The following is an 11,798-nucleotide window of genomic DNA, read 5'->3' as shown; positions in this document are numbered from 1 at the left end:
GGTTCAACTCGGCTGCAAAACTGTGTACCACTAGATATCCCTGGAAACTTCTTTTTCTGCGCTACATGAAAGCTTGAGCCAAATCAAACCTCACGTGAATTGGACCTGTCAACTATTTGTAGGCCTGTACTTGTGGTGCTAAGCCTATCGCCTGCCAACGACAGTTTAAGCATAAATTCTTTTCAGCACATAATGTAAACATCATGAAGCAACAATGTTACAGACCAACACCGCTCCTGCATCTCAGCAAATCGATTTAGAAGAGGTTCACTGACTTACCCCTCCGTTCTCCAACACCGGGGTTGCTGCCCGTCAGACAGAAGCTAGACCCGCTGATTGGTCGCGTTCCGATATCATCTGCGAAAGGTAGGCCCGCACTAGCCCAACCTTAGCCCCGGGATTCAGAAGGAAGGCGCGAGCGGGCCAGTGGTATCTGCAACCTCATCACTTCGCCCAACTTGCGACGCAACTCGCCTCTACTCTCGATAGTCCTCCAGCCTCGCGCCATATTCTCTTTGACGCGAATCTGGCAACTCCCCAAGGCCTTGCAACAAAGCATAGCCCCTTCTCCTTGGAACCTAGCTCAGCTACGCACCCACTTTCTCATTCGGACCCCCACCGACAGACACGACCTGCATTGCATACATTGCCGCCCACCGCCAGAACAAACTTCACCTCTGCTCTCAGCAGCCATGGCCGACGAACCCCAATCTGGTAGCCCCAGGTCGGACCCTGTCGATTCCAAGGAGGACGCCGAGACTGCCGCTGCTCGCAAGGAGCTCAGACATGCCGCCATATCGGAGAATACCGTCGCCGATTCTGTTGGCCAGACTGGTCGCACAACACCCGAGGACGACCAAGAAGACGACCTGAAAGACCGCATCTCATCGCCCAAGAAGAAGCGCGCACGAGACCAACTAGACGACGTCGAGGCTGAAGAGCTCGACACTCACAGTGTAGCTTCGACCGATTCGGCCAAAGATCGGGCGTTGAGGTCGGAGCCAGAAAAGAAGCGGCACAGAGACGAAGTCGCAGACGAAACCGTGAAGACCACCGCCGATGCTGAGGTACACCTTCTCCTTGAGCCCGACTCAGCCACTAAGCTAACAGTGAAACACAACAGAAGGGCTCGGATACGGTTGAAAACGAGGCGACGACAGAAAAGATTACTGCTGATGTATCGGATCAAACAGACCCAAAAACAAAGACGTTGCCCGTCTCCGAAAAAGACAAGACAACATCCTCTTCAGCGTTTGCTAGCTCTGGATTTGCCAAACTCGCTTCGTCAAGCGCTTCTCCCTTTGGAGCTCTAGGCGGTGGCAGCGCGAAGAAGAGCGTGTTTGGCGGTTCGGCTGCTGCCGCTTCCCCCTTCGCGTCCGCATCGCCTCAGAAGCCTGCCACGCCTGCAGCCACACCCACGCTTAGCTTTGGATCAACGGGCGAGCCAGCAGCTGCATCACCTTTCGCCAGCGCTGCACCTGGAGCGAATGGCTTCAAGTCCGTTTTTGGTGGCGGCGGTGGATTCGGGAGTGCACTCGCCGGCAACCCTCTCACCAGTTTTGCGAAGCCAGGCGCATCCTTCAAAAGCGAGAAGCCTGCGAAACCGTTCGGCGCGCCAGAAAGCGACGCCGAGGACGAGGACGGCGACGAGGATGGCGACGAAGAGCCTGAATCAGCTGCCGATGACAAGGACGCCAAGGAAGACTCTGACAAGGAAGACGCCAAGGTGTCAGAGGAGAAGAAGAAAAGCAGATTACAGCGAGGTGCGTCAACAGACACTCATTACACAAGATTCATTCTAACTGGATTTAGTCGCCGTTGATGATGGAGAAGCTGGCGAGATCACGGTCCTAGCCGTCCGATCCAAGATCTATCACCTAGTCAAGGAAGAGGGCTGGAAGGAGCGAGGCGCCGGAATGCTCAAGATCAATGTACCTGAGTCATGTGTTTCATTCGATGACGATGGCGTCCCCATTCCAGGATCTTTTGATGCCTCCGGCTTGGAGGATGATGAGGAGGCTGCTGCTGGCAGCAAGACCGTCCGTCTTGTCATGAGGCAAGACAGCACGCACCGCATACTGCTGAACACCACAGTATTTCCGGCACTGGACTTCCAAGAAAAGGCATCTCTCAAGGCCGTGGGCGTTTGCTTCACTGCTTTCGAGGGAGAAGACGCTAAACCTGTGACTGTGCAGGCCAAGGTAGGAGCCGCGGAGTCAGAATTCTCCTTTCAAATCAGTGCTAATTTTGCCCCACAGATGAGCATTGCAAACGCTAAAAACTTTATGAGCGAAATCGGCCTGATCCAGCGCGAATTGGCGAGTGCTTGATTGCATCCTGGGATGGGCTCTCGTCTCGGAAGAATGTGCAGCATAGGATGACATAATAGGCAGCCATACTTAGCCGCATTTTCTTGTCACGATTGTGCGGCTCGGGCATGAACTGGGGTGTTCACCGGCGATTGGTGTCATTGGCAAACAGGTCAGGACGGAGGGTAAAAGCATGCTACCATCGCCTGCTGGACAGACGGTTGCCTACGTTTACGATCGAGCGCGGGCGGAGGCTTCCTGTCGGTGTTACGGTTGAGTCATAGACCGGATCCAGAAGGCACACACATGCATGGCCGTTCTGGATCTTGAGGCTACACAATGATATGTCAATTTTCTCTGATGTGATCTGGGTTGAAACTCCTCAACGCATGATCTTCATCTTATAGCATATGATGTTGATGACCAGCGGTCATGTGGTCGAATGCTGATTTACAAGCTTCAAGCTATCACTTAGCTCTACCCAGAAGGCTGCATCCTGTTCAATCGTTGTGCTCTTGCATAATTCTCTTACTCCTGATTCTGATGTCTGCCAAATCAGCATTGCCGGCTGTGGGCGGGACCTCAACTAGCCTGCAAGTTGATGAGGGTTTACGACATCAATGTTCAGAATGACCGCGAGCTAGGCACCTTACGCCCACCTTTATGCTCGTAGTATAAGGCTGTTCGGTCCGTTGAAACAGGTCCGCCAGGTGACTTTGAAAGGTTCCTAGCACGAGTGCTTCATCCAAAACGTCGGATTTTCATGACCATGAGAGACGGGCAGCTCTGATGATTGGTATCAACTTGAAATTACACGAATTCGCTGTCGGCGTTGTCGATTGCTCCAGTGTCTCCTCACGGGAAAGTCAGGGGCGAAACACACGTGACTTGGCGTTCTTCCCGCGACATGTGATGGTCCGTGCTCGCGTGGCAAGACAGACAGCATCATACACTCATGTATCGTCGCGAAGGAAACTTGTGACCTCGTTCTCGCACTCTTCTCAGCCTTGATATTATTAGCACCCGAAGCATTTGCGTGTAATCTACATATATCCGGACGAAGACGTTGAGTGCCCCTCATGAGACTTCAGTTCTAGGTCTTCTTCGTACTTTGCTGATTCGTCAGCCTCTCAACACCCGTACGTATTGATTCGGGCCTTGAGGCCTCGCTCCTGCTGCATATTTCATGCTTGTTGGGTTTTTTCCATTGACTTGCATGTAGTTATCTGTCTCAATCTAAATAAGACTTCGTGAGAGAGGGCAGATATTCTCAAGCTTATCTCAGCCGATGAACGTCATGTGTCGCATACTGTACTTATATTCTTCCGATGCCATCAATCTCTAAAGAGCCAGTACATGTGCTGAAGATCATCGCATAAGATTGCCACCAAGTCTTTCAGCTATGGAATCCGCGGATCCGCTGGCCGCGGCTTCATCGCCTGCTGTGCCAGAATCCTCGAAAGGAGGCAAGCGAAAGAGAGGCCAGACTAGCAATGGACAAACGACTGGCGATGATGTCGGTATTTCGGCCGAATTGCAATATGCCAGCGGTGACACCGAGATGGCGGGAGAACCTCTCGCGAAACCCCGAAAGCGTGGTGGGTCGAGAAAGCCGAAAGCAACACTTAGTCGAGCAACAAGCGTAAGTGTAGTTGATTGTGAGACTGAGTGGCCCGAATCCTTCAGAGCTCTCGAGAAGACACACCGCGCTCTGAACCTCGTCTATACCTTTTGTTGCACGCGCAAGCACCTCGCTACAACCTTCGATACCATCAAATCCTCTGTCGAGTCGCATACCAAGAAACCCCTCACCATCGAGGACGTTGCAGCTATAGCTGCTCTGCGGCCAGAGGCGGTTAACTTCACCTATGTGGACGAAATCATGCTCCAGACAGAGATCATGGGAAGTGAAAGAGATGAAACGTTCAAGACCGGCCGAGCCAAAGACTTTCGCGCCCAAGGCCCCGCCCCTGATGCATCTGTTGGAGGTATATCGGGCTTGGATGGCCTAGGTTGCCACCGCGATGATGAGGTAGTCGGTGGAAAGGAGATACTGTATTTTGAGTTTGTGGATGGTGATCTCAAGCGCCAGGTCCAGGATAGGAAGACTGGAGAGCCTACGAAAGCCACGCGGAAACTGAAGGACGAAAAGCTGAAAATGCCCGTCTACAGCCAGAAGCAAATGACGACACTCATCGACAGACGCAACCAAAAGTTCTCTAACAGCATCAGCGTGTTCTTGAATCGATGCTTAAGAGAACAACGAGATCCTGTGGAAACTCTCAAGCTAGAGGCGCAAGCTTACATCCCTATCCCGACCGTAACGGATGACATTGCCACTGGCACCCAGCTGGATAGCCTCCCAGAAAGCATTCCCGCCGAACGAAAGAGCATACCGGAAATTGTCGACGAACTAAAGGAAAGCCCATGGTATACAGGACAGATCGTCCCTGATGGGCACCGGGTCTTTGAACCACAAGAAGCTGTATACGGTGATCTGGATTTCCTCCTTAGCCAAGATCTGGTAAATGCCTTATTCAACGCAAAAGGTATCACGCAATTCTTCGCGCACCAGGCAGAGGCTCTGAATGGGCTGTATAATGGGCAGCACGTCGTTGTTGCAACATCGACCAGCTCTGGAAAGTCGCTCATCTACCAGCTACCTCTCGTACACGCCCTTGAACAGGACATGAACACAAGGGCAATGTTCATCTTCCCGACTAAGGCACTTGCGCAAGACCAGAAGCGCAGCCTAAAGGAGCTCATCTCTTACATGCCCGGCATGGAAGAGGTGGTTGTGGAGACCTTTGACGGGGACACTCCAATGACCGAACGGAACATGATTCGAGACGAGGCTCGAATCATTTTCACCAACCCCGACATGTTACACATCACCATCCTGCCCCAGGAGGAACGCTGGCGAACGTTCTTGAAGAATCTAAAGTACGTGGTTGTCGATGAGTTGCACTATTACAACGGCCAGATGGGTTCGCACATGTCTTTTATCATGCGACGTTTGAGGCGAATATGCGCTGCAGTGGGCAACCGTCACATCAAATTCATCTCATGCTCTGCCACCGTGGCGAACCCCCAAGAACACTTCAAGACGATATTTGGCATCAAGAATGTGCGCCTGGTCGACTTTGATGGGTCCCCTTCTGGTCGTAAGGAGTTCTTGTGTTGGAACACGCCCTACCGAGATCCGGGAGATCCTGCCAGCGGTCGCGGAGATGCTTTGGCTGAGTGCGCCCGACTTTACTGTCAGCTTGTCCTCAGAGGTGTACGTATCATCGCCTTCTGCCGCGTACGAGAGCAGTGTGAAAAGCTCGTCAATGCCGTCAAGTCAGAGATGGACTCGCTCGGCCGTCAAGAGTGCATGGGTCGGGTCATGGGCTATCGAGGAGGCTATACCCCCCAGGATCGACGTCAAATTGAGAGCGAGATGTTTGAGGGCAAACTTCTGGGGGTTGTCGCGACCTCCGCTTTGGAGTTGGGCATCGACATTGGCAGTCTCGATTGTGTGCTTACCTGGGGGTTTCCATACACCATCGCTAACCTGCGCCAGCAGAGTGGCCGAGCAGGCCGGAGAAACAAGGACTCGCTCTCTATTCTTGTCGGTGACTGCTTTCCCACGGATCAGCATTACATGCAAAATCCTGATGAGCTTTTCACCAAACCCAATTGTGCACTCCAGGTTGATCTGGAAAACATGTTGGTTCGAGAAGGCCATATCCAGTGTGCAGCGTACGAGATGCCCATAAGACCAGTCGAGGATGCTCAATACTTCGGGAGTGATCTTGCTAAGGTCTGTCAAGAGAGGCTCATCTTGGGCGAACTGGGCTTCTACCATTGCCACGAACGTTTTCGCCCACAACCTGCTAAGTTTGTTGCCATCCGCGACACAGAAGACGAGCACTTTGCCATTATCGACGTAACGCACGGCAAGAATCTTGTTCTCGAGGAGCTCGAGGCTTCTCGTGCCTTCTTCACATTATATGATGGAGCCATTTTCCTGCATCAGGGAAGCAAATACCTTGTACGAGATTTCGATCCAGATCGGCACATGGCGCGTGTGGAAAAGGTCAATGTCGAGTGGATAACGAAGCAGCGCGACTTCACAGATACCGATCCTATCGAGACGGAAGCCATCAAGCGCATCAATGGATCTCTTTCAAAGGCATTTTATGGCACCATCAAGATCCAGCAGAACGTCTTTGGCTTCTTCAAGCTGGACAAGAAGAAGCGGGTCATCGATGCGGTTCACGTCAGCAACCCTCCTGTCATCCGGTATGGCAAGGGCATGTGGCTCGATATCCCGAAGAAGGCCTTGCTAATCTTGACGGAGAGGCGACTGCACATTGCAGCGTCGATTCATGCTGCTGAGCATGCCATTCTGAGTCTGATGCCCAACTTTGTCATCAGCATGCCCGGTGATGTCCGGACAGAGTGCAAGGTCGCGCTGAAGGAGTTTGCGCAGAAAGAGTCGCAGCGCAAACGGCCTGCGAGGCTGACCTTTTATGACGCCAAGGGTGGCGCCGGCGGGTCTGGTATCAGCACAAAAGCTTTCGAGCATGTCGATCACCTGTTGAAGCAGGCTCTGGCCCGAGTCGAGGCGTGTTGGTGCGAGCACGGCTGTGTTGAGTGCGTCGCTTCGGAGCTTTGCAAGCAAGCAAACGAGGTCATGAGCAAGGCAGGGAGCTCTGTCATTTTGAAGAGCTTGCTGAACATGGAGATCGATATTGAGGCGTTGCCCATGGGTCCGGAAGAGTACAGCCCTGTTGGTATCGAGACGGTGGTTTTGGCTCAGCCCGTTCCACCCAGGGATCGAGCCCTTCTTCAGGAGATGGGGGTCAAGGAGGAAGATTTTGAGGAGCGGGAGGCTGGCACTTGGAACGAAGTCCAATTTTGGGATGGCGGTTCGACATGATTATTGGCAACCTGTGCTTGTATCTCATCAGCCAGAGAAGATAAGGGCTTTGCCAGTTGGGCCACTACCGCAATGGCACCTTGCCGAAACTCCTGACCAGCTTTGTGCGAAACGCGGTTGCGCAGCTTACCTACATCCGTTACTTGCTTCAGTATGCCGTTTGTCGACCTTTTCAAATCCCAGAGGTCTTCAACATGTCACAATAAGGCTACCGAATTACTGCCAACGTCCTGCGCGCGTTGGCATCACACAGGGAGAGCGATTTTAAGAGGTCTCTCTAGTTTTCAGGGCTGCTTCACAATGAAGTACCCCGCCCTGACAACCTTGTAGGAAAGAAGCTTTTGCCAAGTCCAAGCGAGCATTAGGCGTGACCTCGGTGTATAAGTCGTCGGTGAGTCGGTAAACTAAGTTCACAGCGGGGGCTTGGGCTCGAGTGCCCAGTGAGCGCCCACAGGAACAATACGTTTCGTATCATATGCCCTCACGAGTGATCATCGTCATGTCGAAATGGACATCTCCTTCAAGCTGCCGGTCCCAGTTAACCGCCAGCGATAAAGGGCCGCCTCGACATCTCCTATCTCAATCGTGCGCCCGCATCCCACCGTGATGGCGCCTCGCTCCGCGGAGATGCACGTTCTGACGGGTGACCCGCAGATAAGGCAGCCCACCCCTGAAAGGTACCCCCAAAGCGGCTACCTACTCTCGAACGACCGAACCTCCAAGCCTGGATCACAGCCGCAAGACGAGAATCGCGAATCACAATGCTCCCATTTCGTCTATCGCTGCGTACATGTATGCCAACCCAAGTCTCCTATCCGGAGATACACAAATATTTTGAGTGACGCAATCATCCCAAGAACGCCGATCCTGTTTACCCTTCCCTAAAATGTTCCCGGCCAAAGCCCGGGAGCCCTCAGACCCCCCGGAAACCGGTGGTTCCCAGATTTAGCCCAACGCCCAGCACCCAACACAAAGCCCGGGGATCCGAAAGCCGAATCACCCCATCGCCTGCCGCCCGTTCAGAAGAACAGCAAATCGTCCTCCTTCCACCCGAGGCCCAGAAGAATCGTCTTTGCGCTCTTCTCCATAGCCTCCGGCCCGCAGATCAGAACCATCTCCTCCCCACCGGCACTGCCGCCCGCTCCCAATTCGTTCTCGAAGAAGGTAGCGTCCATGCGGCCCCTAAGACCCGTCCATGAATCGCTTCCCTTGGTGAGAGTGTGACGTAGCGTGCATCTGCCCGGCGCCAAGAGGGCCATAGCATCAAGCTCCTTGCGGCAGAGGATGTCCTCCTCGACCCTGTTGCCATCGAGCACGAGGCACTTGGTAGGATCCTCCTCGTTCTGGATGACCGCTCGTAGAACCTGGTAGATGGGCGTAATGCCGGAGCCGGCACATACCATGATGAACCGCTTGACCGTGCGCTGTTTGCCGGAAATTGTGCAGAGACCGCTCCCGTGGTACGTAAACTTGCCGACTGGTCCCTTGAAGTCGACAAAGTGCCCAACGGGGATTGAGTCGAGCGCCTGCGTCATGCGTCCGCCCTTTTGCTCTGGCGTATCACGATAGATCTTGATGAGAACGTCCAGCTTACCCTTGTCTGTGCCCTGCGACATAGGGGTGTATGCACGGATGATAGCCTCTCTCGTCGCCGGGTCCCGAAGTCGCACCATGAGATGCTGACCTACGGGAAGGCCAATCGTCTGATCGGGGTGCTCGAGGTCAAAGGTGAAGATCTTGCTGTCCGAAGAGACAGGCGTCTTGGCCGAAAGGATCGCCTTGGTCCACGTCTTGTTCTGGAGGAATACCTCGCGCTTTGCGTCCGTCTCCGATTGCTCTTCACCAGAGGCAAGTGCCTTGCGGCCGGCTTCGTCGAGGGTGCCAATGTGGTACTCAGGCATCATCTTCTTTGCGTTTTCGCTGTCTGTGGGGCCGTTAGCTCGAGCATGCCAGGTCAGACCGACTGAGACTTACGAATGGCCAGGAACTCCTCCGATGCATCCTGTCCAGCAGCGCCGAAGATGGATGCTGCGCCTCCTGGATGGCCGTCGAGGTAGCCGGTTCCATCATACACTTCCCCATTCACCACAAACCATGGCGCCTCCTCGCCAGCGTGCTGGCGAAGCTCCTCTATCGTAATGGCGCGCTTGACGCCTTCCTTTGTCATGCAAATTTCCTGGACAGGCTCGATCGCCACAATCTCCTCGGATTCACCTTCGATCTTTTCTCCCCAGAAGCCGTTAGACAGGTTGCCGCCGGCCTTTTTGATGCGCTCCATCCAACCACCAGCCATAAGTGCAGGCAGTGTGGGGTGCTCAAACCGCAGCTCATGGCCCTCCTTGTGAATGACTACTCGGAACCATGGGTTGTTCATCATACCCAGAACGCTCCAGTACATGTCTCTTGGCTGCACCATCATGCCTTCATCCATGCAACGGACCATGATGTCGTCGGCGGCAGCGATCTGAGACATTGGGATGTCCAGATCCCAGAAGCACCAGCAGAAGCTCGATTCTCGCCAGGCCATGTCCATACGACCGCCGTATAGCATGTCACCATCGGGGGCAAGTCGGTACTCGTCTTCTGGGTAACTGATGTTGGCAAGGGTCCACGATTTTCCCTTGTCCAGCGTAACCTCCACACGAGTGATCCTGCGACCACCTCCACCGTATGCGTAGCCCCGGACTTTATAAGACTCAGGGCCGTTGACGAGGGAGACCTTTTCGTCATGGGCTGGGTAGCAGGTGGCGCTGTTGGCGTTGAGGTCGTAAATGGCGTAACGCTCGTCCTTCCAAGTGTCGGGCAGATCGGCACTGGCGTCGGGCGAGATCATAGTCGGAAGAACGCGGTTGTCGTAGATATGATACCAGTTATCGCTTGGCTCCTTGGAGACAATGATCTTCTTCAACCACTTGACGCTGCGTCCGCCAATTTGCCCGGGGATGATGATTCGTACTGGCCTGCCGTGGTCAGGGTGGAGGAGCTCGCCGTTCATGCGGTAGCAGACAGTGACGCCACGGTTGGGATCCATCGCCCAGTTGAGTTTGATGCTAGTACCATAGTATCCATTGGGCAGCTTGTCGGCCCCCTCAAAGGACACATAGCGAGCGCCCCTCTTGGGCATAGCACGAGCCAGAAGGTCACCGAGGGACACACCGGTCCAGAGCGCGGTTGACAGGCCAGCAGCGCCCCAAGAGAAGCCCTTTGTCTTGCGGACGACATTCTGCTCCTTTCGCCTGTTGCCAGCACAAACGAGGGTGACGGGGTAAGTGATCTGCTCATACTCTGTGATGAGGTCTCTCAGAGTCATCGAAATCGGCTTCTCGACCATGCCTTCCACGGTGAATTCCCAGTCGAGCATATCCTGGTCCTCGACCTTCGGGACAGGGCCATGGTTTCGGACGTAGTGCAGGTCCTTGTTCGTAAGAAAGCCTTGGTCGTAGAGATCACTAAGAGGCGCTTCGACGTTGAACGGGTGGACACCCGTTAGCCGGATGAGCCTTGGGTCTCTTGTAACGTGGCTGTCTGGTGTCTTCAAGTCTTGTGGCAGGACTTGGTTGACTGTTGGCGTGGGAGGTAGGGGGTACACGCGGGGCCTCTCGGCATCGAGCTCTTCAAAAAGACATAATGAACTGGACTCGCCAGCTTCACCATCGACGCTTGCACTGCGGTCTTCCTTGATGGTGTCTGCAGGACTTGGGGGTAGCTTGAAGTCGGGCTTGATAGTGAATGTGTCGCTCGGGAGGGATTCCGGTAATTGGTCCCGGAAGGGTAAGGCAGGGGTCGGTGTGAGGATCTCCATGTTGTCGACAAGCCCAGTGTGTGTGATCTCTGAGACCAGTGTAGGAGGGTAACACACGGTGGAAATGATGGAGAACGAAAGAACAATAGAAGAAGTTGTTTGTAAGATTGGATCAAGCAGGACTGGGTTCGGTAGTAATATGGTATCCCGCGTCGAATCTACATCAGCAAGAGCAATGTGTAAAGCATTCTGTTTCTCCGGGGATTATGGAGCGTGGCATGGCGCCGGAAGTGGGTGGGAATGTAGGCATGGCGGTGCAGCGACTGTACTTCCTTGGGGGGACCCTCAGATCGCACCACCGATTAGCACTAGCTGGAGCTCGACGGGCGCGATCCACGGCAGAGAGATCTCCGGCTGGCCAGCACGTCAACGGATCAGTCTAAGCCATGTCTGTATCATAAAGACACGGCAATACCGACCCGATGTTTGGTCCACCTCGAAGGGAGGCCCTTATCAATGTGCGCGTGGCGGATCTCTTATGGGGTGGGCGTGATTGGGTCGATGGTCGAAGATAAGGAGTCAACCCGGAGATGCGCCAAATTCGAGCGATGTTGAGCACTACCACGGGCTTGCAGAAGGCTTCCAGACCATGTCGAATGGCCTCTCGTCTTTTGATTTTGTGGCGATCCCATCGGTACTGCTATCTTACGTGAATATGTCATCTTGTCAGCGGAAATGTTGACTAGCTGTTTGGACGACATATTCGACGGTCCATCTTCCCGCGTGTCTGTAACACAAGGGAACCAACTGACGAAGCTAA

At 54.0% G+C, this 11,798-nt stretch overlaps 3 protein-coding genes across 3 annotated transcripts; 2 read left to right on the top strand and 1 right to left on the bottom strand.

The window, feature by feature from the left end:
• Positions 1–692: 692 nt before the first annotated feature.
• D7B24_004675 (uncharacterized protein) lies at positions 693–2,330 on the top strand (the record flags this gene model as incomplete). The annotated part of the gene is made up of 4 exons (XM_028638841.1): positions 693–1,067; positions 1,124–1,763; positions 1,813–2,201; positions 2,259–2,330. 4 exons carry the CDS (start codon positions 693–695, stop codon positions 2,328–2,330), a joined length of 1,476 nt encoding a protein of 491 aa, XP_028496564.1.
• A 1,381-nt stretch (positions 2,331–3,711) lies between these two features.
• D7B24_004674 (uncharacterized protein) lies at positions 3,712–7,236 on the top strand (the record flags this gene model as incomplete). The annotated part of the gene is made up of 1 exon (XM_028638840.1): positions 3,712–7,236. One exon carries the CDS (start codon positions 3,712–3,714, stop codon positions 7,234–7,236), a length of 3,525 nt encoding a protein of 1,174 aa, XP_028496563.1.
• Positions 7,237–8,255: 1,019 nt separating this feature from the next.
• On the bottom strand, positions 8,256–11,038 carry D7B24_004673 (uncharacterized protein; the record flags this gene model as incomplete). Its single annotated transcript, XM_028638839.1, has 2 exons — positions 8,256–9,160; positions 9,211–11,038. The coding sequence occupies 2 exons, from the start codon at positions 11,036–11,038 to the stop codon at positions 8,256–8,258; spliced, it is 2,733 nt and encodes a 910-aa protein (XP_028496562.1).
• Between the last annotated feature and the right edge of the window lie 760 nt (positions 11,039–11,798).

The sequence above is a fragment of the Verticillium nonalfalfae genome (genome assembly GCF_003724135.2).
Source record: "Verticillium nonalfalfae strain VnAa140/NRRL 66861 chromosome Unknown scaffold_27, whole genome shotgun sequence".
NCBI lineage: Eukaryota > Fungi > Ascomycota > Sordariomycetes > Glomerellales > Plectosphaerellaceae > Verticillium > Verticillium nonalfalfae.
Note: the sequence above shows the minus strand (reverse complement) of the source record. Positions and strands in the feature narration are given on the sequence as shown.